The sequence below is a fragment of the Mustela lutreola genome, chromosome 1 (genome assembly GCF_030435805.1).
Source record: "Mustela lutreola isolate mMusLut2 chromosome 1, mMusLut2.pri, whole genome shotgun sequence".
In the NCBI taxonomy this organism is placed as follows: Eukaryota; Metazoa; Chordata; class Mammalia; order Carnivora; family Mustelidae; genus Mustela; species Mustela lutreola.
This window is the reverse complement of record NC_081290.1, coordinates 228,514,056-228,538,926: the sequence shown is the minus strand read 5'-3', so window position 1 is coordinate 228,538,926 and position 24,871 is coordinate 228,514,056. Positions and strand designations below refer to the sequence as shown.

At 49.1% G+C, this 24,871-nt stretch overlaps 2 protein-coding genes across 3 annotated transcripts in view; one reads left to right on the top strand and one right to left on the bottom strand.

Moving 5' to 3' along the window:
* MYO7A (myosin VIIA) overlaps positions 1 to 14,627 on the top strand; it is a 63,755-nt gene extending 49,128 nt beyond the window's left edge. Inside the window, exons 34-47 of the mRNA XM_059188244.1 lie at positions 937 to 1,127; positions 1,804 to 1,928; positions 2,557 to 2,714; positions 3,659 to 3,812; positions 4,902 to 5,057; positions 5,573 to 5,678; positions 6,791 to 6,904; positions 7,957 to 8,044; positions 8,221 to 8,327; positions 10,502 to 10,687; positions 11,116 to 11,232; positions 12,298 to 12,381; positions 13,304 to 13,423; positions 14,015 to 14,627. Of these exons, the coding sequence (XP_059044227.1) occupies positions 937 to 1,127; positions 1,804 to 1,928; positions 2,557 to 2,714; positions 3,659 to 3,812; positions 4,902 to 5,057; positions 5,573 to 5,678; positions 6,791 to 6,904; positions 7,957 to 8,044; positions 8,221 to 8,327; positions 10,502 to 10,687; positions 11,116 to 11,232; positions 12,298 to 12,381; positions 13,304 to 13,423; positions 14,015 to 14,104 (1,796 nt within the window). The 3' untranslated portion in view covers positions 14,105 to 14,627. The remainder of the gene's footprint in view (positions 1 to 936; positions 1,128 to 1,803; positions 1,929 to 2,556; positions 2,715 to 3,658; positions 3,813 to 4,901; positions 5,058 to 5,572; positions 5,679 to 6,790; positions 6,905 to 7,956; positions 8,045 to 8,220; positions 8,328 to 10,501; positions 10,688 to 11,115; positions 11,233 to 12,297; positions 12,382 to 13,303; positions 13,424 to 14,014) is intronic.
* Positions 14,628 to 16,036: 1,409 nt separating this feature from the next.
* Positions 16,037 to 24,871, bottom strand: part of GDPD4 (glycerophosphodiester phosphodiesterase domain containing 4) — a 174,957-nt gene continuing 166,122 nt past the window's right edge. The window contains exon 17 of one of the 2 annotated variants that reach the window (XM_059188225.1): positions 16,037 to 16,791. In XM_059188225.1, coding sequence (XP_059044208.1) covers positions 16,448 to 16,791 — 344 coding nt within the window. In that variant the 3' untranslated portion in view covers positions 16,037 to 16,447. The remainder of the gene's footprint in view (positions 16,792 to 24,871) is intronic. The other variant, XM_059188232.1, reaches the window with a different exon arrangement.

The following is a 24,871-nucleotide window of genomic DNA, read 5'->3' as shown; positions in this document are numbered from 1 at the left end:
GTGGCTCCTGGCACAGGGCGCCAGGCCCCGAGGCTCATGGGCATCACGCAGATCACATACCTTGGCCTTGGCCTGGCATTCAAGACTGCCAGTGCTTATTACTACCCCTCCCAGATGCCCTTGGCTCCACCTGGACCAAAAGCCAAATTCTGCACCCTCCTTCTGTGCCCCATGGGGAGTCTTCCTCTCCTGCCCCTTCCACACTTACCACCCATCACATTCTCCAGGTGATATCAGGGGTTCCTCCTCAGTAGTCTCCAAACACCCACTGCCTTCAAGTGATGACATCAGTAATAGCTACTCTCACTGAGCCCTCCCCAGGCCTCCAAGGCTCTGGGCAGAGTTTGGAAAGGACAGAGGTAAAACGGACTCTGGCCTTCCTCTCAGCTGGGAGAGGAGCTGGAAATGGTCCCTGTGACAGTGCAGTGACCAGGGAAGCCCAGAGCCTCTGGGTGGCTGGAGGGGAGGCCCCCGGGCATCCTGGGGCTCAGGGAGAAGGTATGTGTGGGCAGAGTGTTTGAGGCAGAGAGGAGAGGACAGACCCAGTACAGAGCCTGGAGAAAACCCGGCATGTCTGGGAGCTGCAGATAGTGTGGCTGGGCTGGTATAGGTGAGGAAAGGGAGGAAAGGCAGAAGCGAAGGGGAGGAAGTCAGGAAACCTAGCCCACAGCAGCCCTGTGAGCGTGTTGAAGAGGGTGGGCTTTCTTCCCAGGGCAGTGGGGAGCCACAGAAGGCTTGTGAGCACAGGAGTATCCTCTTCCAATGGCCATGTCTGTGTGAAGGGTTGTGGCAAGGTGGAGGCAGGGTGACCAGCAAGCAGACATGAGAGAGGCAGGGCCTCAGTTATTCAGTGGGGAGAGATAGCTTATAGGTCATCAACCCAAATAAAGATGTTCCAATCCAGCCTCTCTCTCTGCCCCCACCTCTGCCTCCCAGCGGGGGAGGAGTCGGGTTTCCTCAGCTTTGCCAAGGGAGATCTCATCATCCTGGACCATGACACAGGAGAGCAGGTCATGAACTCAGGCTGGGCCAACGGAATCAATGAGAGGACCAAGCAGCGTGGGGACTTCCCCACTGACTGCGTGTATGTCATGCCCACTGTCACCTTGCCACCGCGGGAGATTGTGGTATGTGGCTTGGGGGTGGCAGATGGATAGGAGTGTCCTCTGGGTCTCTCTTTGTCTTCTTTCCATATCTGTAAAATGGAGTGAGGAATTATAATAGATTTATGGTCTGCAGGTCCTGTGAAGAAGACCTGGGGGTCTCACAGGACCACAAACTTTGAGCTGGGGAAGCTGTCAAACCTGTGCTAGGTGGTGAGGGGCCTAGAAACTGCATCAGATGAAAAACTGCTGGGGGTGAGGGATGCGAGGAGAGTGGGGAAAGGAAGCATCACCTCGCACTGCCTGTGAGCAGAGCTGGGAAGGAAGGCCATGGCCCTTCTGGATCGCAGCCCTGAAGACTCAGAGCCCAGCTTTGCAGGCAGTTGCTGAGCTAGGCACTGCTGACTGGGCAGTTCTCTCACCACATCCCCCTACTTCAGCCAGCCTCTATGACAGACCTGGCCTGCTTCGGACACAGGATATTCAGGAAAGGATCCTGAGTCCAGCATGATGGAGGCCACAGTAGCTTCAGAGATCCCAAAGAGGGAAAGGACTCCCGGGGTCAGAATGGGGTGAGGGTCAACCCCATGGCGGCAATCTTCCCCAGCCCCAGTCCAGATGACTCTGAGCTTTACCACGTTGATGCCGGGAGCCCCAGGTGAAGAGCTGACCTCAGACTCCTCTGTTTCTTGGTTTCTAGGCCCTGGTCACCATGACCCCTGACCAGAGACAGGACGTTATCCGCCTCTTGCAGCTGCGGACAGCAGAGCCTGAGGTGCGCGCCAAGCCCTACACGCTGGAGGAATTTTCCTACGACTATTTCAGGTGATGGGGAAAGCGTAGAGGGGGACTAGGAGAGTGAGCCGTGGGCTTCTGTTACTGTAGTCTGTGCGGTGGGGTTGCCTTGGGATGCTCCTGTCTGGGGGCAGGGACAGTATCAGAGGGAGCAGTGGAACAGTTTGTTGAGATAACCCTTCCTGTGTCATTTTGTCCTTCTTTCATTTAATATATTGCAACTGTGGTGTGGCCATCCCAGGTGGGGTCCTGTGCACTCATGACCAGTGCCTGCCTCACCAACTCACAGTCCTGGTGGGGAGCTAGGCACAAAATTGGGCAGCTGTGATTGTGTGTGCCCAGCATTGTGGTGGGGATGCTGGGGGATGGGGGTGGGGTTGGAAGATAGGCTTTCTGGAGGAGGTGGCGTCTGAGCTGAGCTATATAGGGGGTGACCCAGCAAGGCCAGAGCAGAGAAAGCAGAGAGGAACAGAGGGGAGGAGACCATGGAGATGGGCAGGGCTGGCTTTCTAGCTGAGAATGTAAGGTCCAGGGAGGGCTGATGACTCACCCCAAGTCAGTTTGTGCAACAGAAAGAGTAGGGCCTTCTGCCTCCATAACAGGTGGGAGAGGGGCGGGTCTTACAACCTGGGGGTCAGTGCCAACTGTGTTGTGTCAGGCCCCCACCCAAGCACACGCTGAGCCGGGTGATGGTATCCAAGGCCCGTGGCAAGGACCGGCTGTGGAGCCACACACGGGAACCACTCAAGCAGGCACTGCTTAAGAAGATCCTGGGCAGCGAGGAGCTCTCGCAGGAGGCCTGCATGGCCTTCATCGATATCCGCACCTGTGCGGGTGGGCACCATGGGCCCCAAGGAGGGGACTTCCAGGGAGGGGGGTCGCTAGGCCCCTGCCTCTAGGGTTTCCATCCAGATACCTACTTCCTTCTGAGGGGCCTAGTTGGGTTGTGGGCCGCGTGGAGGTCTGTGGATCCATTTGCCTGGCACCAACAGTGTGTGAGCGGCAGCCTCATCCATGGTCTCCTCTGACCCTGTTCTTCGGTTCACAGATGCATACGGTGTCATGTGCTAGGCCAGGCATGGAGACATAGCTGTGATCAGGGCCAGTCCCTGGCCTCATGGCACTTACAGCTAAAAAGGCAGACATGCTGATCGGGACTGTGCTGTGATGGGGCAGAACTGATGTGGGCTTGGAGGAGGGCAGGATGGCCTTCCTGGAAGAAGGGGTATCGAGGCTGAGATCTGAGGACTGAGCAGGCCCTAGTCAGTCAAAGGGGAGATGAGTGGGGAGTGTTCCAGATGAATGAGCATGCCTGGATGGCCTGAATCACAGAATGATGCAGCATGCAGAGGTCTAGAAGGAAATCTGAAGATGTGGGCTGACTAATGAAGGGTTCCCAAGTCCCGCTAAGAAGCTTGGACTGTATCCCAAGGCCATGAGGAGCCCCTACGTGATAGGATGGCACAGTCAGATTTGTGATTTGGAACATCCGCCCTGGTTGCTGTGAGGACTTTGGATGTGGGGTGGGGACGAGGTGGGATCACTGGTGAGGCGGTGGTCAGAGGAGTGGAGGAGAGGGAGGGCAGTCAGCATAGAGAGTGGGGTGGGTGGGTCAAGCCCATCTCCTGAGTGAGTAGTCTGAGGCCCGGGGTCACACACTGGGGTGGGGGCAGACCCCGTTAAAGAGTGTGGCCTGCTGGGTCAGTGTCCCCCACCCCCTGCTCCCACTGGTTGCAAGCCCTTCCTTGACGGCTCCCCACCCGTGCTCAAGTACATGGGCGACTACCCATCCAAGAGGACGCGCTCGGTCAATGAGCTCACTGACCAGATCTTTGAGGGTGCCCTAAAGGCTGAGCCCCTGAAGGATGAGGTGTACGTGCAGATCCTGAAGCAGCTGACCGACAACCACATCAGGTGGGTGGGAGTGGTGGCGGGTGAGGGACGTCTTCCCCCACTAGTGCTCACACATGACAGGGAGCACCTTCCCTCCTGAGGCAGCAGCTGGCCCACCTGGCAGCAGTCCTTCCTCACTCAGGACAGGAAGCTTCCCTTGGGCCCCCTCACGTCCCTCCTCTGCCTCAAGGCCCGAGGTCAAGAACCAAGAGGTGGTGACTGCACCCTCAGAATCGGTCCAAGTTTAATAGCACCAGCTCCTCCTAAACTTCCTGCCACTCACTGCCGAACCTCCTCTTGACACCTCTTCCCAGCCCAGACTCCACTGTCAGCCTGCAGGTTCTGCCCATGAGCCTGTGTCTCAGCCTGGCACAGGCTGTGTCCTGCTGGCCGGCAGCTGGAAGCTCTGGCTGAGAACTCACACAAGCTGAAGGGGCTGAGTCCCAGAGTGTGTTACTTTCTCCCTGCCTGGCCGGTCCTCGGCAGGAAGGGGACTTCAGGCCCATGCTAAGTGTCAGAGACTGAGAGAAGCCCCACCCTTATGCCCAGATCCCCAGTTCCCTCCTCAGCTTTGCCATTTTCTGCCTCTCTTACAAAATTTACCACTCAACCTTACATCAGATAGCTTCACGCTGCCAAACCACAGCCAGCATTTATCTCCTTTTCTGCGCACCAAAATTTGCCTCAGCCTTCAAAACTGAGATCAGAGGTCACCTCCTCCTAGAAGCCCTCTGTGCTTCTCTCCTATCAGGCCCAAGGACTCAGAGTGGTGCCTGAGGGAGCCCAGGGCCCGGTCTAACTCTGTGCTATTCAAGAATCCATGAGTTAAAGAGCTTCTGCCCGAACAAGGATCACACACTGCTTCCATCTCGCCGGGAAACAAAATCTTAGCTGGACCAAGAGTGCTTGGTTGATACAGCTGGCTTTCATTCTGGCACAAGCACTGGCTGGCCGGCCGTGTCGCCACTCACGGAGTGGCCCACCGCACTCTGACTAGCACTCTGGCTGTCAGGGAGCTGGGTCACGGCCGGCACACACTGCCACGGTGAGGAGCCGAGGGATGTGCTGCTCCTTGGGGCCCTCAGACCCCTGGCTGGCCTCTTCCGGCAGGTACAGCGAGGAACGGGGCTGGGAGCTGCTCTGGCTGTGCACGGGCCTCTTCCCGCCCAGCAACATCCTCCTGCCGCACGTGCAGCGCTTCCTGCAGTCCCGCAAGCACGGCCCACTCGCCCTTGACTGCCTGCAGCGCCTCCAGAAAGCCCTGAGGTACGGCCCCGCGGAGCGGAGGCAGCAGGCACAGAGCTTGGGGCAGGGGTTGGGAGGTGTTCCCAGCCACACCAAGCTTGTTGGTGTCCCCTAGGGATGAGGACGGGACCACACAGCAGGTGGGATATGTCCCTGGGGTAGCACAGCTGCCAGCCAGCCTGAGGTGGTGCCCACTCGGGACACACTTGGTGTCTGGCTGCTCAGAGGGGCTGAGGCAGGCCTGTGGTCTGCTGTGGAGGCAGGCCCCCGGGCCCCACCTCCTGTTCTGCAAAGCCCCCTCCATCCTCTGCCTCGTTCCGTCCCCTCCACAGCCCTAGGTGGGGTGCTCTTCTCCTCTCATCCTACAGTTGAGGAGCTGGAGGCTCTGAGAGGTTATGTGACTGTCACCTGGTAGGAAGTGGTGGACAAAATTAGAATTGGGGTCTGGCTCCAAAGGTCCCCCTGCTCCCTGCTCCCCATGGCCCAATGAACCTGCTGCCTCCTGACTGCTCCTCCATCCATCTCCTGGTTTTCAGAAATGGGTCCCGGAAGTATCCCCCACACCTGGTGGAGGTGGAGGCCATTCAGCACAAAACCACCCAGATTTTCCACAAGGTCTACTTCCCTGATGACACCGATGAGGTGAGGGCCTCTGGCTTCTTGGGTCACTGGATGTTCCTGAGGGCCAGGCTGAAGACACAGGGAGCAGTCCTGATGCCTCTCCCCTGCCTTCCCCACATGTGCCCCCACCCTCCTGCTCCTCAGGGGAGTCAGGGCTCAGCTGAGGGTTAGAGACTCCTGAGTCAGGAGACCTGGGGTTCCCTGTCCAACCTCCTGTTATCTCCAGCAGTTTCCCTCTCTCCTAGGAGTCTCTGGCTCAGAGAAAAGTGCTTTCTGCCTCAGAGCTGAGGTCTGTGCCAGTGCCACCTCCCTTCTGCTGGCTCTGTACCTGGGCACAGGCGCGCCTGCCCCTGCCCCCTGCCCCCCAAGCCTCCCCATTGCCCTAAGCCCACTTCCCTGCAGGCCCCTTCCTTCCTCCTCACCGGCCTGGTTGTGGGTCTCCTTGACCAAAGGTCCTGTCTTCCCATTGTGTCCATTAGGTCAGGCTGCTGCTTGACTGCTGCTCCCCGCTCCATCTGAGCACAGGGTCTCATTCAGAGGAATGAGTCCAGCACTGAAACTTCTAGCTTAAAAAGCAGTTTTAAAAACTTTAGAGACTAAAAACTCGGAAATGCCATAATAGGATTCCAGTGACAAGGACAACAAATCAAGAAATCCTTTCCTGTCCTTCCAGTGGAAGGTTAAATGAAGCAGTGCCCTAACCTCCACCCCAGGCTCCTTCCCCTCTCTCCTTTTTCCTCCCTTTCTGAAATTTGCTTTCTTCTTCCTCCAGCCTCTCTCCTCCCAAACACCCTGCCCATCTGTGCCCCCTGCCCCTCACCCCCATGCTTGCATAGCCAGGCCCAGAACCCTGGAAGCAGAGGTCAAGTCTGTGTGGGGGGTGGGGAGGACACAATCTGGGAAGGTCCAGACAGGAGTTGACTTCTTCCTTTTCTTAAATGCCATGCCCAGCTCTAGACCCATGGGAAAACCCCTCTCTTGGAGGGTGGCCTCCATGGGAGGGGAGGGGAGAGGATGGGAGGTGACAGGAAGGGGCTCAATTATAGTTGCAGGCACAGACAGAGGGATGCAGGGGGCCCCAGCAGAGGCCTTGCTAGAGCCAAGTAACTGCTTCTTCTCCCAACACTCCTCAGGCCTTTGAGGTGGAGTCCAGCACTAAGGCCAAAGACTTCTGCCAGAACATCGCAGCCCGGCTGCTCCTCAAGTCCTCAGAGGGATTCAGCCTCTTTGTCAAAATTGCAGACAAGGTGGGTTGTGGATCCCTGGCTTCCTATTAGGCCACTGTCAGTCTGTCTGTTGGAACATTTGCTTGGGCTATAGGAGCTAGGAGCTTGTGGGGCAGCAGGGAGGGGAGAGAGAATGGGGGAGGGAGGAGAGGAGAGGAGAGAGTTGTGCTTGCATGTGGCATCGGGGTCCCTCTCCTTATGTCCCCTTACTTATAGCAGCTTCCTTCAAATCTTGCTCTTCTGGTGCATAGCAGAGCACGGCCTCGAAACTCTTGGGAGCCATGTGGTACTTTATGTTCTGGATACACGAGGCTCAGCACTCTGCCACAACACACATGTACTTCCAGATTTGATTTGACTGGTCCTTCGGCAGCCTTGCTGAGACCGATTAATTGTCGAAATAACCCTTGAAAGGAGGGTGATTATCCCTCACCTAACAGATCACAAAACCTGGACTCAGAAATGTTAAGTAACTCATCCAAAGTCCCACAGCAAGGATGCAGACCCAAGCAGGTCAGACTCCAAGGCACAGGCCCCTGTCACCATAACATACCGTTCTCCCCTGCTTCTGTGTCCATGGAGGTCAAGGGCCCAGTTTTAGAACCTCTTCTTGTGGGAAGGCTTCCCTCACCACATCAGGTAGATCAGGGGCTTACCCACAGTTTCCCGTGCACCCATGTCTGTCTCATTTCACAACTGTCCCCATGCCAGACGTGGGGGACCTGGAGAGGATCTCAGTGAGATCCTGGACCCAGAGGAGCTTGGAGCCTGTGGGAGGAGCAGGTCATGGATGCTGCAGAATGTCCAAGGGGGGACTAGACCCCATTCTTGGTCTTCTCCCCAGGGTCTAGGGAGGCATGTAGTCAGTCTTTGCTGAATGACAAATGGAATGACTGTCACTCTGGGCAGGAAGTATGCTGTGTTCTGGAGACATTCAATAGGCACAGTCAGGGCAGGGCAGGACACCCCTTCTGGCTGTAAGAAGAGCAACCAGGAGGACCTTGGGTGGGAGAGTGAGAAAATTCAGTACTGCTGGAACTAAAATGAGTGGACTGCAATGCACATGTCCCTAGGTCATCAGTGTCCCTGAGAATGACTTCTTCTTCGACTTTGTTCGACACCTGACAGACTGGATCAAGAAAGCGAGGCCTGTCAAGGATGGTAACGTGAGGCCAGGTCCTGGGATCACATGAGGCCCGGAATGGGGCAGGTGCTGGCTCAGAGCCATACTTCAAGGTCCACCTGGGTGGGACCTGAGCTCTGGCCTCCTCCAGGGCTGGTGCTTGGTGACCCTCTATGCTGGGACCCCCTGGGTGACCGCCCACCTTCTGCCACAGGAATTGTGCCCTCGCTCACCTACCAGGTGTTCTTCATGAAGAAGCTGTGGACGACCACAGTGCCTGGGAAGGACCCAATGGCCGATTCCATCTTCCACTATTACCAGGTGAACCCCCTCGCCCCTCTCTGCGGTGGCTGCCTCCATGCACTCCTGTCCTTGCCAGGAGAGAGGTCTATAACCACAAGGCCCCCAAGAGATTCCTGCTGGGATCCTCGGGACTGGCTCCACCTCACACTCTTCTTCTTCCTCAGGGCCTTGTACTTTCTTCTGAGCTCTTAATCCCCACCTGTTCACACCCTTCTCTCGATGAGGGTCCTCTGAATTCTGTCCTCTGAATTAATTCCAGGATCTGCTGTTGTATCTGGGTGTATCTGAGGCCTGTGTGAATCTGCAAACCCTTTCCAGCACAAGCATGTGCCTGCGGGAAGCCTGGCTGGCAGCAGCGGGGAGCCCTCTCTTCTGTATCTGGCACTTTTCACTCATTTTGCCCTTCCAGCAAACCCCAATAAGCAGGCATATTGTTCCCATTTTATAGAGGGAGAAACTGAGACGCAGAGAGACTAAGTGACGTAATTATGATGACAGGGCTGGTGGAACTGGGGTTTGCTTCTGTGTCTTCACAATGGCAGACTTGGCAACCTTTTCTGGGCTAGCCCATTTACCTTTACCATTTACCTGTGGGGCAAACGGATGAGGATGCTGGGAAGGCTGGAGGAGACAGGGCTGGTGGCTACTAGAGTAAAGAGAACCTTGACCTGGGAGTCTGCAAGACTCCTTCACACGTGAGCTCCGCCTCTCCCCACAGTGCCCATGTAGTGACTGGCAACATGAATGTCAGCTATCAGTTCCCCTAAGGCAGAAACCCACATTAGCCACACAACTCCCTCTCCCCACTTTCCCCTGTCCCAAATCATTCACCTGATGACTTCACCTTCCAAATCTCTCTTAAAACGATCCACATCTCTCCATTACCACCTGTACCCACTCTGGTCAGTGCATCGTCTTTTCTTGTCTAGATGAAGCTAGTAACATTTCCCCTGACCTCCCCTGTCCATTTTTACCCTCTTTGAGTCCATTCTCCACAGGAGGTCATCATGCTTTCAGGACCCCTCTCAGTGGCTTCCCATGGCTCCCAAGGTAGAAACCTAAATCCTGACTGTGGCCCTGCATGGGGGTGCCACTAGCTACTTCTGCTACCTTATCTTATATCCAGCACCCCATTGTTCATGTTCTCAGGTGTGCTAGGGAGGCCTTTTAACATTCTCTCTTTTGGGAAGCTCTTCCATAGGTTCTTTCCTTCACCTACAGAGCTTTTAGATGTTTTTTCAATCATAAGGGAGGTCTTCTGTCTTCCCAAGACTAGATCAGTTTAACTAGTTATATGCTGTTATAGCACAGAGAAGATTCCATCAAAGATGATAATTATACATTGATTTGGGGGGATGGTTGTTCTGGACTACAACTACAAGTTCTATGAGAGTAGGGAGGATATATGTTGTTGCTTAAAGAGCCTGGCTCATAGTAGATGCTCAACGAGTCTGTGTCAGCTTGGTGGACGGGTGAATAGGCAGGGACTCAGTGAATGAATAGGTGGGAAGTGGATGTGGGTAGGTGGAACCATCTTGGTGGACGGATGGGTATGGATGGGTAGATAGGTGGGTGAGTAGATGAAAAGGTAAATGGGTAATAATTGACTCAGGTTTCTAATCTGCAGTGTGTCCTTAGGTCAGCCTCAGTTTCCCTGTGCTTCAAAGAGTGGGTGAGACAGTTGTGAGGCTGTGGGCAGTGTTGGCCCTTTAGAAGCTTCATCTTTGCTTTTGGTCCACTCTTCATCCTCTGTTACTCTGTTTCTGGGTCTGGAAGTTCAAAGTGGGGAAGACCTGGTGCTGCTGATGAAACCAGCCAGTCTCCAGGGAATACAATGGGAGGAGGAGGCCAGCCTGAGAGGCTTTTCTCAAGGAAGGACAGGCTTAGAAGGTTAGGGGTGTGGAACAGTCTCAGGTTCTTCAGCTGGTCACTCGCTGAAATACAGGGAGAGGAAAGAATATTCATACGTGGCTTTGCTTTCTAACTGTAACGGGCTGCATCTGTGCAGGCATGACTCCTTCCCTGTGCTGTGCCGTCTTCCCTGGGGGCACAGTGTCAGCTGAGGCTGGGGAGAGAAGGAGGCCCAAATGTGGGGTAAGGCCATGGAGCTGGCTCAGGCTGGTGTGGGGGGGTTGGGGGGCACCTGCTTCCTCCAGTTCCTTGCACACCTACGCCCAACTCTGCCCTGGCAGGAGCTGCCCAAATACCTCCGGGGCTACCACAAGTGCACGCGGGAGGAAGTGCTACAGCTGGGGGCCCTGATCTACAGGGTCAAGTTCGAGGAGGACAAGTCCTACTTCCCCAGTATCCCCAAGCTACTACGGGAGCTGGTGCCCCAGGACCTCATCCGGCAGATCTCCCCTGATGACTGGAAGCGGGTGAGTATGGAGGAGGCAGCAGGACTAGGGACACTGCTGAATGGGTCTCTGGGCCCCCCACGGGTCAGGGGGAAGGTGCTGGCCAGCAGCCCAAGGAAGTCTCTCTTGTGGCCCCTGTGCATGAGGGTGACACTTTCCCATCTTCCCTTCTACTTGCTTTAGTATCCAGTCTTCCAGGCAAAGGACTCACCTGGCTGCTTGGGAGGAATCTGTTCTATCCTGGTTACCATGGTGACCTGATTGCACTTGATACTCTTTGGTCTACTTGCTTAGGGAAGGGCGTGGAGGGAAGGGAGATCAGGATTCCATTAACTGGGATAAGAGGTGAACCCTTCCTGGCCTCCAGGACCCCCAGGGCCCATGACAGTTAACAGTGCAGGTGGGATAGGAGTGACGGGAGAGGCCTCTGACCCATGCTCCCCCGGCAGTCTATCGTCGCCTACTTCAACAAGCATGCAGGGAAGTCCAAGGAGGAAGCCAAGCTAGCCTTCCTAAAGCTCATCTTCAAGTGGCCCACCTTTGGTTCAGCTTTCTTTGAGGTGAAGGTACGTTATGGGTGGCTTCTCAAGTGTGGGGAGTCAAGGAGTGGGGGCAAGAAGGCACAGAAACTCCTCCCCAGGACCGTGGGAAGCAGCCACAGCCTCTGCCACCTGCACTGGCAAGGAAAGGAGGGAAGTATCCTCAGCTTTGTACCACCTAGGTGTTTCAGCCTGGGGACATGAGGAACCACCAGGAGCTCAGCCTGGGAGGGGAGGCAGATAGGTAATGGAGAATGAACTGTGCCGTGTGTGACAAGGGGGAGCCCCCATCAAGGTGGGGGGAGTCTCAGAGGCCTACCCAGACATTGAAGGCTGAGGGGCAACACCTGCATTTTCCTGGAAGACCCTGGGGAGAGCTCCTGGCAGAGGGCCTAGCAAGAGCACAGGAAGTGCAAGTGGTTGAGTACAGATGGGTGTAGGCTATGAGGCACACAGACTGTGGTGAGGCAGCTTGGCAAACAGGCAAGGGAGTTGGGTTTCCTCCTGCAGGTGGTGGCTGACCTGGAGGGTTCTGAACAGTGTTGATGGGGCCAGAAATGCACTCTGACTGCAGGGTGGGGTGGGTGTGGGGCTGAGAGGCAGGGGTGAGGCAGGAAAATGGTGGACAGGCTGGCAGGAGAAGTGTGGGGATAGGTCAGGACGGAGAGGAGGGGATGGCTTGGTTACATATCTTGGAAGGGGGCCTTTTGAGAAGTCTGGCTGTGCAAGGAAGAGAGGGAGGCACAGAGATAAGGGGGAGGCAGGGGTAGGGTTCAGAAAGGGTTTTTAAATATGAAAGGCATTTGGGCTGACAGAGGAGATAGCCCAGACTCCTAGAGGAGCAGGAGTGAAGGGATAAACTGTCACCAGGAAGAGTGGGGGATGGGGTCATTTGGGGACCCATAAAGGGACCTGGGTGGCACTGAAGGCCCAGCAGAGGTGGGAACCATGAGGCTGTGGCAGGGTTGCCAGCTCTGCTACATGCCTGGCATCAAGCAGGCAGCAAGAGAGGGCAACTTAGTCCTAGCACTCAGCTTTTCCTGCTCTGGGCTGCCCCAGCTAGAGCTGATGGTTTCTGGCTCTCTTTGCTAGCAAACTACGGAGCCAAACTTCCCTGAGATCCTCTTAATTGCCATCAATAAGTACGGGGTCAGCCTCATCGATCCCAGAACCAAGGTGAGCACTGACAGGGGAGAGCAGGGGTAGGGAAGTGGACTTCTCTGCCTGTACCTCTAACAACCGTCTCAGTACCCAACCCCCAAAGAGCCCCTGCCAGCCACCATCCTCACTTGATCTGCCTTCTTGGCCATCCATCTTGAGAGGCTGTGTTTGCTTTGACCATTTCCTTGCCTGCTCCATCAAAACTGCTCTCTTAGAGTTATTAGCCAATGCCTTACTACTCAGTCCACTGAACTTTTTAGTACTTGGCCTGTAAGCATCACTGGACCCTATCAACCACCCCTTCCTTCAACAGTGCTCTCTGTCCCTGTTGGTCAGGATGGCAGGCTGCATGCTGACAGGGGAGGGGGGCAGGGTATAACCACTGCTCACATCCATGGGCCAGAGCAGTCCTCACCAAGGGAATCAGGAAGCACAGTCCTACTACATACCCAGGAAGGATACAACTGGACCACTGGCCACCACCTTCTGCTTGTGCTCCTGTGCCCCACATTCCTGGTTTTTCTCTTATCTCTCTTGGTCGTTCTTCTCACATACTTTAATGGGATTCTTTTCCACCCACACATATCATGCTCCAGAGGCTGTCCTTGTCACCTTCTTCCTCCTCAGGACCTCTTCATTCATGATCACTGTTGCAGATTCTTCCAGCCTCTCCAATTTCCAGTTCCAGCTCCACATGCCCCAAAGCCTCCCAGACTTCCCTGGGTGTCCCACCATCTGGCCCCAAATGAGGCAAGGAGGCCAGAGGTATCTGCTTCCCCCAGCAGCTCCATGGCAGAGCTGTCTTCTATCTTCTTGCTCCTTATCTTGTCTGAGGGCCCAAGGCCTTTCCAGTGGGTGGTGTCTGTGAGCTAGAACTCAGTGAAGTGAGGCCGGAGGGTCCAGACAATACAGCTTCAGACTTTCTCTGCTTCCCCAGGACATCTTGACCACTCATCCCTTCACCAAGATCTCCAACTGGAGCAGTGGCAACACCTACTTCCACATCACCATTGGGAACCTGGTGCGTGGGAGCAAACTGCTCTGTGAGACATCACTGGTGAGAGCTCTTCTGTTTAGGCCTGGTGGCCTTCCCTGCTTTGCCTACAGCTCCAGCTATCATCTGTCTCCAGAACAGACAAGAGAGTGCCTGGCTTGGCTTGAGATTGGGATCAAGGGTCAGATTGGGCCAACGTCAGGTCCCTTTGAGGCTCAGCTTAGGTCTGGGAAAGGGGCATAATTTGGGGCTGAGGAACAGACCCCTCATTTAATAATTATTTGTTGAGTGACTTTAGTACTAATCTGGGGACTGAGACTTTAGCCCCTGAGTTCAACAGTGGACACATTAGCAATGAGGTTTCTTCAACTGAGCCGAACTTCAAAGGCATGGCTCAACTGGTAGAGCCTTTAGAGTCAGTAGTATTTAAGAGATCTATAAGCTAGGGCCTTCACGTGGGGTCCTAACAACTTAGAACCTTAGAGATCTGGTGGGATGTGTCCATCCCTTCAGGGGAGACTGAGTCCAGAGTAGGACAGGATTCTCCTTTGTCCAGGGCTCTGCCCTCTGCAGTTTCCTGGAAGTGTTCTGGGTCTCAGTGCGCTGATCCTGTCACACTTTTTGCTCTGTTTATCTTCTTGCTCCTGTTTCCAGGGCTACAAGATGGATGACCTCCTGACTTCCTATATTAGTCAGATGCTCACAGCCATGAGCAAACAGCGGGGCTCCAGGAGTGGCAAGTGAACAGTGAGGGAGGTGGTGCTGGCTTGGGCCCATCAGCTACCTCTGCAGGTGGGGGAGGACTTTGCCATCTGGGCAGGGAGGCTGGGTCAGGCGGCCACCACTGATTATATCAACTTGGCTTCCTATCCTCCTTCCAGCGAGGCAGACTTGCTGGGATGCAGAACTCCCCTTGATCTACTGCTAAGGGTTGGTTCTAGTCCCAGCTTGCCGTGGCCTTCCCAGTTGTAAGAGCCTGTGCTCCTTGGATGCCTTTCTTAGACCCGTCCTACCATGTGACCTCTTTTGACTCTCTGTGCACCACTGCAACAGGGAATCAAAAGGACAACTTGATTCTCCGTACTGGGACCAACAAAACCAAGAATATTCTGAAACCTAAGGGACTGGCTTAATTCCTGTACATCCAGGATCCTCAGCTGGTATGGGGGAGACAGACTACTTTTATATATTGTAGTGTGAGTGCTGAGCCCCTATGCTGGTTTCCCCTGATCACCTCAAGGTATAAAGTATGTGTTTCATCTTCTGACCCTATAGTGTCCTTGCTGGGGGAAGGGGAGAGAGTGGGGGTGTGTATGGGACAAAGAAAGGGTCCTGGGGGGAGTGGCCTGTGTAAGTATTTCCTTTGTCTGTGTTTGGAGGGCTAAGCTTGTCTGGGTTTGGGGGTAGGGGTGCCTGAGTCGAAGGCGGACTTGAAAGGGGCTTAAAGGGACTGGCTGGGACCAGGGTGGGGTGGGAGGAAATGTTGGGATATCAGTCTGAGAGGTAGGGACCTAAGTGTGCAGGGGCTGGGGATCTAGAGGAGGAATCAGCTTCTGGGCCTTAAGTAGGGCCAGTGGAGCCAGAGTGACCCTTGCATCTGGTCAGAAACATCTCCTTAGTTCCCAGATGGTGCTTTGGATTAAACCCCCATGTCCTGAGAGTGCCTATAAATTGTTACTTTGTGACCAGGATGATACAAGAAAGTGGGGCTATCTGGGACAGTATGGGGGTGGGGTCTTCAGACAGGGAAGGTATCATGTGGGGGTGGGGCATCCTCCTAGACTGTGGCTAGGAGGAGTGCCTGCCCAGAAAAGCAACAGTGGAGAATCCTCTCTAAGAGGACATGTTTCTGATCAGCCCCAAAAGTCCCCTAATACAGCAGCAGAGCAGAATCCTCTTAAGTGTCCTGGGTCCTCTGCATCTGGATGCCCAAACACTCCACAGGGAATGCTATTCCCAGGCTACCTGTGTGGGAGGGGCTGCTTGTGACAATGGAGGACTCAAACCAGACAGCCCTCCTTCCTGGGGTGACCATGTGCTGTCGGAAACCGCTTTGCCCCACCAATGTTTACATGGTTCTGCAGGAAGCCCAGGATCAATCTGAACCAGAAGAAAGGTACTGTGATGGTCTGCCCCAACACCATCATATCGATGGAGATACAGAAGCTCAGAGAAGGAGTGTGAATAGGTAAAAGTCACATGGAACTCAGTTCACAGCTTCTAACATTTAGCTCTCAGACACAAGGGGCTCCAGATACTTGTTCTATGCTCTAGTTCCCCTTCAAGGCCTAGGGCTGGTGGGTGGGCACAGAATTATGCCCATGATCTCACTGCACACTAGATCACTGTGTGTGTGTGTGTGTGTGTGTGTGTGTGTGTGAGTGAGATGGGGGTGGGGGGAGGAGAAGTTCTTCCTCCTAATTCATAATCATGTCTATGCTACTTCTCATTCACTGACTCAGGATGGCATTTTACACTCACCCCCTAGTCTCTGTCAGCCTGAGTGATGACACAGGGGTCCAAATAATACATCATTTACTTTCTTGGTTCCCGAGAGGTTGCCTTTATTCCCATGCTGATGTGCACAAAGCCATTCCTTTAGCAGGGAGTACCACGAAGGGTTAGGATGAGAAACCCTGTAACATCAGAGAACTAGCTCCAGCTCCAAGACCACAACTCCCTTGTTCCCCTCCCCCTTGAGATGCATTCTTTATGGAAGGCACTAGACCAAAATGGTCGTCCTGAAAGCCTCAATGGCCCTTCTGCACTCCTTTCTTGACTACTCCCCACCGTCACCACACTTACGCACAGAGAGGAAGAGGGAGGAGAAGGCAAGGTATGACTAAATTTTCTCCAAAGGCATCCTGTAGGAGAAGGAGGACATGCTAGAAAAGGAATACGCTATAGAAAAGGATTCCTGGCAGGAGGATTTAACGATGGGGGTCTCCTGGGATTTTCAGGATGGAGGCCTCGTTGGTGGGCACTGTAAATCCCAGGGTTTCTGTGGCAGGGGGCCAATGTGATTCAGTGGAGGGGGTCTGTCGGATGACGCCCCTGGGGGAGAACATTGGTGGTTAGATGTTCTTCTTAGGGAATGCTGGTGGTTTGACTTTCCCCCTGGGGGATACTGGTGGTTTGATCTTCCCCCTGTGGGACCCCAGTGGTTTGATCTCCCCCCTGGGGGACACTGGTAGTTAGATCTCCTTGGGGGATATCGGTGGCTTGACCTTCCCCTTGTGGGGTCACTGGTGGTTTCATATCCTCCTTGGAGGGGTAGTGCTGGTCTGAGGGCCTCATGCTTGGGGGCTTCTGTGACACAGAGGGAGTTTGGATATCTGAAAGTTTTAGTAATTGAGGGTGGCTGGAAGGTGGCCATGGTCCAGGGGTATCCCATGACTCATTTTCTATGTCAGGGGCTGGTTCCTGAGTATCTGTAGGGGATAGAAAAGACATAACATACTCTTTAGTGTCACTTCCCCATCTGTGCGCTGTGTGGTGAACTTACAGTCATCTCTTAAGTGTTAGAACCACCCCCACTCCCTTAGGCTCATTCTTCTAAAATCCTCCCGGAAGATTTTGGGCAAACTTTGAAGTGACCCTCCAATTCTGCCTGGGGCAGAAAAAGTCCATTATGGAAGAGTATGGAAGCTCCAAAGGAAGCTCTCTAAAAGTAGCATTTGCTTAAAGAATACATATTTTACAATAATTGCTTTCAAATCAGTATAGAGAGAAGAAGGAACATGTTTCGCCACTAGAATGGGAGCCTATTGAGGCCAGAGACCTTTGACTTGCTTACCACTATATCCCTGGTACCCCAAAAATGTCACATACTAGGTACTTGATAAATATTTTTTGACTAATTGACTGATGGAAAAACTGGCATTAGAGGAAGCCTGGGTGGCTCAGTGGGTTAAAGCCTCTGCCTTCGGCTCAGGTCGTGAGATCTCCAGGTCCTGAGATTGAGCCCCGCATCGGGCTCTCTGTTCAGCAAGGAGCCTGCTTCCTCCTCTCTCTCTGCCTACCTCTCTATTTGTGATATCTCTCTGTCAAATGAATAAAATCTTAAAAAAAAAAAACTGGCATTAGAGAATTCAGACCTACTCTCCTTCTCAGAGCAAATTTTTTAAATGGCTAAAACACAAAGAAACAGCAAAATTATTTGAGTTAACAATACAGTGAGGACTTATGGGGACCAAATCAGGAAGAGTGTGAAAATCCAAAAAGGTAAGCCCAGAGTCAACTGTACACTGTCTATAAGAAATTCACTTTAGATACAAAGGCACCAATAAGTAAAATAAAACAATGTAAAAATAAAAACCTTGCTAATACTACTAAAATTTTTGATGGAGGTGCTATTAATATCACACAAAGTATACTGTAGAGCAAGAATATTACCAGGGATAAAGGTCATTTTCTAATGATAAAGAGGTCATTTCACCAAGAAGACATAACTCTAAATGTTTACACACCTATCAACAGTGTTTCAAAACACAAGAAGTAAGACAAGACTGCAAAGAGAAATCTACAGTTATACTTAGGATTTAAATATTCCATTCTCAATAACCAATAGAACCTGGCAGAAAATCAATACGATATAAAACACTTGAAAAACACTACTGGTTCTAGTCCAAGATGGTGATGTAAGAAGACACTGAACCCACCTATTTATAGGGCAACTTCTCCTGAAGATGACCTGAGGGCTGACCGGCAGCTTCTTCACCATAAAAGAAACCACACAGAGAATGGCAAGAGAGACAGAGGCACAGTAAGGAAGGGAACCCCTGTACCAACTCTGCGAACTGCAGTGGCAGGGAGTGGATAGTACTGAGGGCTTATGAACAAATTTGTCTGCCCTGAAGTGCAGAAAAAGAAAAAGAAAAAAAGCCTTTGTTTAAAAGGGCAACTAGAATATAAAAGAACCAGTCATAGAACCCTCACTGGGTAACAGGAGCTGGCAAGTGCCTTGATAGTGTGGATGGAGGCAAGTCTGGGCTGTAGCTGGCCTGTCTCAGTGAGCCCTGGAGCCCTAGCCCACATCAGCCTAGGCCAACCCTCTGAGGCAGCCCCAGCGTACCACACATCGGGACAGCCCTGGTCAGTGCTCACTGCAGTTATAGCCATCCTGCCATGGTGACATAGCTGTGAAGCACCCTGGAACACCCTGTTTGGCTCCAGACAACTTGCTAAGGTACCCCTGGCATAGATGTACACCTCAGCTCAGTCCCTGAACTGAGCACCCTGGAACACCCGGGCCTGCACCCACTTCAGTGTCAGTAGTACCTCCAGAGCACCGACTGTAGGGAGAATCCCAAGACCACCCCTGCCCACACCCACTTCAGCTTCGGCCCACCAGAGTGCTCTGGAACCCCCAACCCATAACCAGCCAGAGTCACAGGCACAACATACACAAGGGATGAGATGCCCATAAACAAGACCATTCCTCTTAGTTTAGGAGAAGTAGCTTTTCTGCCTAATTTATAGAAACAATCACAAAGTTGAGCCAAATGAGACAGAAGAATATGCTGCAAATGAAAAAACAAGATAAAAACCTCAAAAAAAGAAATAAAAGGTAGATAACCAATCTACCTGACAGTTCAGAGTGATGGTCATGAAGATGTTCAATAGACTAGAGAGAATAGTAGATGAACTTTGAACTTCAACAAAGGGAAACATAAAAGGGGCCACAGTTTAAGAACATAATAATCTAAATGAAAAACACTAGAAAAAATCAACAGATGAGAGGATGCAGAAGAACAAAGCAGACATCTGGAAGACAGGGTAATGGAGAACACCTGAGCTAAATAGCAAAAAGAAAAAAGAATTTTAAGATTTTATTATTTTCTTAAAGTAATCCCTATACCCAAACACAAAGCCTAAATCCAGCATGAGAAGGGAAATAATAAAGATTAGGCCAAAAATCAATGACAGAAAAAAAAATAGTAGAACAGATCAACAAAGCTAGTTGAGCTTGGAACTCAACCCTGAAATCAAGAGTCACAAACTACCAACTAAACCAGCTAGGCACCCTGAGAAAAAAAGAATTTTAAAAAATGAGGATAGGATAAGATGTCTCTTGAGCAACATCAAAAGAACAAATGCTTGAATTACAGAGATTCCAGAAGGAGAAGAGAGAAAGGGAGAAAACTTATCTGAAGCAACAATTGAAAACTTCCATAACCCCGGGAAGCAAACAGATATCCAGGTTTAGGATAAAGCACCTAAAGTTGAAAACAAGATGAACCCAATGACACACAGTAATAAAAATGTCAAAGTTCAGTCTTTTTTTAAGCAGAGAGAGAAGTAACTAGGGAAACTTCATAAGGCTATCAACTGGTTTTTCAGCAGAAACTTTGCAGGGCACAAGAAAGTGTCATGATATATTTAAAGTAATGAAAGGAAAAATATTCAACAATAATCTACCTGGAAAGACTTCTATTCAGAATTGAAGGGAAGGTAAAGAGTTTCCAAAACAAAAGTTAAAGGAGTTATTGCCACTACACTGGCCGTATAAGAAATGTTAAAGGGACAAAAAAAAAGTTGTAAAAAACGTATGAAAGGAAAAAAATTCATGAGTAAAAGCAAACATAAGTAAAGGCAGTAGTGCAATCACTTGTAGTAAAATAAAATATATCCAAAACATTAGTTAAGGGGACTCACAATAAAAATGACTATGTAATCATAAAATATGGAGGGTGGGACTAAAAAGTTCCTTTTCGAAATGTTCAAATTTAAGTGACTATCAACATAATAGACTAGTATTCACTTAAAGTGTTACATATGAACTTCATGGTAAACGCAAAGCAAAACCCTATAATAGATACACTAAAGCCATCAATCACAAGAAAGAGTCCAGGAGAAGAAGAAAGGAACAGAGAAGAATGATAAAAACAACTGTAAAACAATGAACAAAATAGCAATAATTACATACCTATCAATGATTAAATATACATGGTAATGCTTTAATCAAATGACATAGGGTGATGCAATGGTTAAAAAAAAAACAAGACCCAGCTACATGCTGCCTACAAGAGACTCAGTTCAGACCTAAAGACACATACAAACTGAAAGTGAAGCAATGGAAAAACATTCCATGCAAATACAAGGGGGGGGGGAAAAAAAACCAGAGTAGCAATCCCTATATTAGACAAAATAGACTTTAAAACAAGACTGTAATGAGACATAAAAGGGACATAATGATAAAGGGATCGATCAAAGAAGAGGATATAACAATTGTAAATATCAATGCATCAACACTGGAGCACCTATATATCCACAGAGCAAATGTTAACATCTATAAAGAGAGAAATTAACAGAAATTAAACTAACCTTACACCTAAAAGAGCCAGAAAAAGAACAACAAATAAAGCCTAAATCCAGCAAGAGAAGGGATATAAAGATTAGGCCAAAAATCAGTGACATAGAAATTAAAAAAAAAAAACAAAAAACAAAAAACAAAAAACAGTAGAACAGATCAACAAAACGAGTAGCTGATTCTTTGAAAGAATAAACAAAATTGATAACCCCCTAGCCAGTTTTATCAAAAAGAAAAAAAGAACCCAAACAAAATCATGAATGAAAGAGGAGAGATCACAACCAACACCAAAGAAATATAATTATAAGAGGATATTATGAGCAATTATATACCAAAAAATTAGACAATCTGGAAGAAATGGTTAAATTCTTAGAAACATATAAACTACCAAAACTGAAACAGGAAAAAGTAGAAAATCTGAACCGATCCATAATCAGCAAAAAACTGAATCAGAATTTTAAAAATCTCCCAAAAAACAAGACTCCAGGGCTGGATGGTTTCCTAGGGAAATTCTACCAAACATTTAAAGATTAACATTGATCCTTCTTTTCTTTAATATTTTTTTTTAAATTTCTTTTCAGCGTAACAGTATTCATTGTTTTTGCACCACACCCAGTGCTCCATGCAATCCGTGCCCTCTCTAATACCCACCACCCGGTTCCCCCAACCTCTCACCCCCTGCCCCTTCAAAACCCTCAGATTGTTTTTCAGAGTCCATAGTCTCTCATGGTTCACCTCCCCTTACAATTTCCTTCAACTCCCTTCTCCTCTCCATCTCCCCTTGTCCTCCACGCTATTTGTTAGGCTCTACAAATAAATGAAACCATATGATAATTGACTCTCTCTGCTTGACTTATTTCATTCAGCATAATCTCTTCCAGTCCCGTCCATGTTGCTATAAAAGTTGGGTATTCATCTTTTCTGATGGAGGCATCATACTCCATAGTGTATATGGACCACATCTTCTTTATCTATTCGTCCATCGAAGGGCATCTTGGCTCCTTTCACAGTTTGGTGACTGTGGCCATTGCTGCTATAAACATTGGGGTACAGATGATGCTTCTTTTCACTACATCTGTATCTTTGGGGTAAATACCCAGTAGTGCAATTGCAGGGTCATAGGGAAGTTCTATTTTTAATTTCTTGAGAAATCTCCACACTGTTCTCCAAAGTGGCTGCACCAACTTGCATTCCCACCAACAGTGTAAGAGGGTTCCCCTTCTCCACATCCTCTCCAACACACGTTGTTTCCTGTCTTGCTAATTTTGGCTATTCTAACTGGTGTCAGGTGGTATCTCAATGTGGTTTTAATTTGAATCTCCCTGATGGCTAGTGATGATGAACATTTTTTCATGTGTCTGATAGCCATTTGTATGTCTTCATTAGAGAAGTGTCTGTTCATATCTTCTGCCCATTTTTTGATATTATTGCCTGTTTTGTGTGTGTTGAGTTAGAGGAGTTCTTTATAGATCCTGGATATCAACCTTTTGTCTGTACTGTCATTTGCAAATATCTTCTCCCATTCCGTGGGTTGCCTCTTTGTTTTGTTGACTGAGACCCACAGCAAATATCATCCTCAATGGGAAAAAGCTTGCAGCCTTCCCGTTGAGATCAGGAACACGACAATGATGCCCACTCTCACCACTCTTGTTCAACATAGTATTAGAAATCCTAGCAACAGCAATCAGACAACAAAGAGAAATAAAAGGTATCCAAATTGGCAATGAAGAAGTCAAACTCTCTCTCTTTGCAGACAACATGATTCTTTATATGGAAAACCCAAAAGACTCCACCCCAAACTACTAGAACTCATACAGCAATTCAGCAACATGGCAGGATACAAAGTCAATGTACAGAAACCAGTGGCTTTCTTATACACTAACAATGAAAATACAGACAGGGAAATTAAAGAATCGATTCCATTTCCTATAGCACCAAGAACCATAAGATATCTGGAAACATCGATCCTTCTGAAACTGTCCCAAAAAAATAAAAATGGAAGGAAAACTTGTGCCCCTGAGGCTAATAATACATTATATGTTAATAATAATAAAAACTAATAAAGTCTTCTAGTGACTTAAAAAAAAGAATACGTGCCATATCAGCAATGGAATATTACTCAGCCATCAGAAAGAATGAAATCATGCCATTTCCAATGACATGAGTGGAGTTAGAGTGTATGTTAAGGGAAATAAGTCAGTCAGAGAGACAAATGCCATATGATTTCATTCATATGTAGAATTTAAAAACAAAACATGAACATAGGTGAAGGGAAGGAAAAATAAGATAAAAACAGAGAGGGAGGCAAAATATACAAGACTCTTAACTACTCTCTCAGCTGAGGGTTGACAGAGGGAAGGGAGTTGGGGGTGGGCTAAATGTGTGATAGGCATTATGGCAGGCACTTGTCATGAGCACTGGGTGTTATATGTAAGTGAACAATCACTACATTCTACACCTGAAACTGATACTACACTATATGTTAACTAACTTGAGTTTAAAATCTAAAAAGGAAAACAATTCCATTTAAAAAAAAAAAAAAAACCCTGGGGATAAACTTAAACCAAGGAGATGAAAGACCTGTACTCTGAAAACCACTATGAGATAACACTTTTTACCTGTCAGAATGGCTAGAATTGTAAGAGGGATTATGCACCACTGGTAGATTTAGAAATTCGTTCAGCCATCGTGGAAAACAGTACAGAGTTTCCCCAGAACATTAAAAATAGAAATACTATACAATCCAGTAATTCCACACTGGGTGTTTACCCAAAGAAAACTAAAACACTTATTTGAAAAGATATATGCACCCCTATGTTTACTGCAGTGTTATTTACACTAGCCATGATATAGAACCAATATAAGTGTCCACTGATAGACAAATGGATGAATACACACACACACACACAGAGGAATGTTACTCAGCCATTCAAAAGAATGAGCTCTTGACATCTGCAACAAGATGGATGAATTTAGATGGTTCATCGAAGAGTCAATTTTCTTGTAATAGCCTTGTTTGGTGACTGATGGTAGCTACACTTGTGCTAAATGAAATAGGTCAGACAGAGAGACAAATACCATATGATTTCACCTATATGTGGACTCTAAAAAGCAAATGAAGAAAATAAGCAGAAAAAGACCCATAAGTATACAGAACAAACTGATGATTGGCAAAGGGGAGAAGTAACCCTAGGAGGGAGGGGATGGGCAAAATGGGTGAAGGGGAGTGGGAGATAGAGGTTCCAGTTACAGAATGGATAAGTCACAGGGATGAAAGCTACAACATAGGGAATAGTCAATTTTCTTGTAATAGCCTTGTTTGGTGACAGATGGTAACTACACTTGTGGTGAACATAGCATAATGTATAGAGAAGCTGAATCACTATGCTGTATACCTGAAACTAATGAAATGTTGTGTGTCAACACTACTTAAAAATATGGGTATCTGCTGAAAGCAAACAAAATAAAATAAAAAAACACTATTAACCAGCTTGACCTAATTGACATTTAGAACATGCCACTCAATAATAGCAAAGCACATATTCTTTTCAAGTGCACACGGACGTTTACCAAGATAGACTATGTTCTGGGCTATGAAAATAGTCCCAATAAATTTTAAAGTATTTAAGTCCTATATTATCTGGCCATACAGAATTAAGTTAGAAATAAACAACATAAAAATAACTAGAAAATCCCAAACATTTGGAAGCTAACAAACTTCTAAATAATCCAAGGGACAAAGAATAATTAACACTATCTGATCTCAAGACTTACTATGAAGCTATAGTAATCAAGGTAATAAGATACTGGCATAAAGACAGTCAAGCAGATGAATGGAGCAGAATCAAGAGTTCAGAAATAGACCCACATGTACATAGAGGACTGATTTCTTATAAAGGTGTCAAGGCAATTTGATGGAGAAATAATAGTCTTGTAAACAAATGGTGCTGGTATAATTAGCTACCAAAACCCCCAAAACTTCAATCCACACCTTCCACTATATACAAAAATTAATTAAAAATGCATCATGGATCCACATATAAAACCCCAAATTATAAAACCTCTAGGGAAAAAAAACTTAGAAGAAAATCTCTGGTATAGAATCCTCCTTCTTTTTCTTTTTTTAAAAAAATATTTTATTTATTTGAGAGAGTAGGAGAGAACGCCTGAACAGGGGTGGAGGGAAAGAGAGGAGAGAG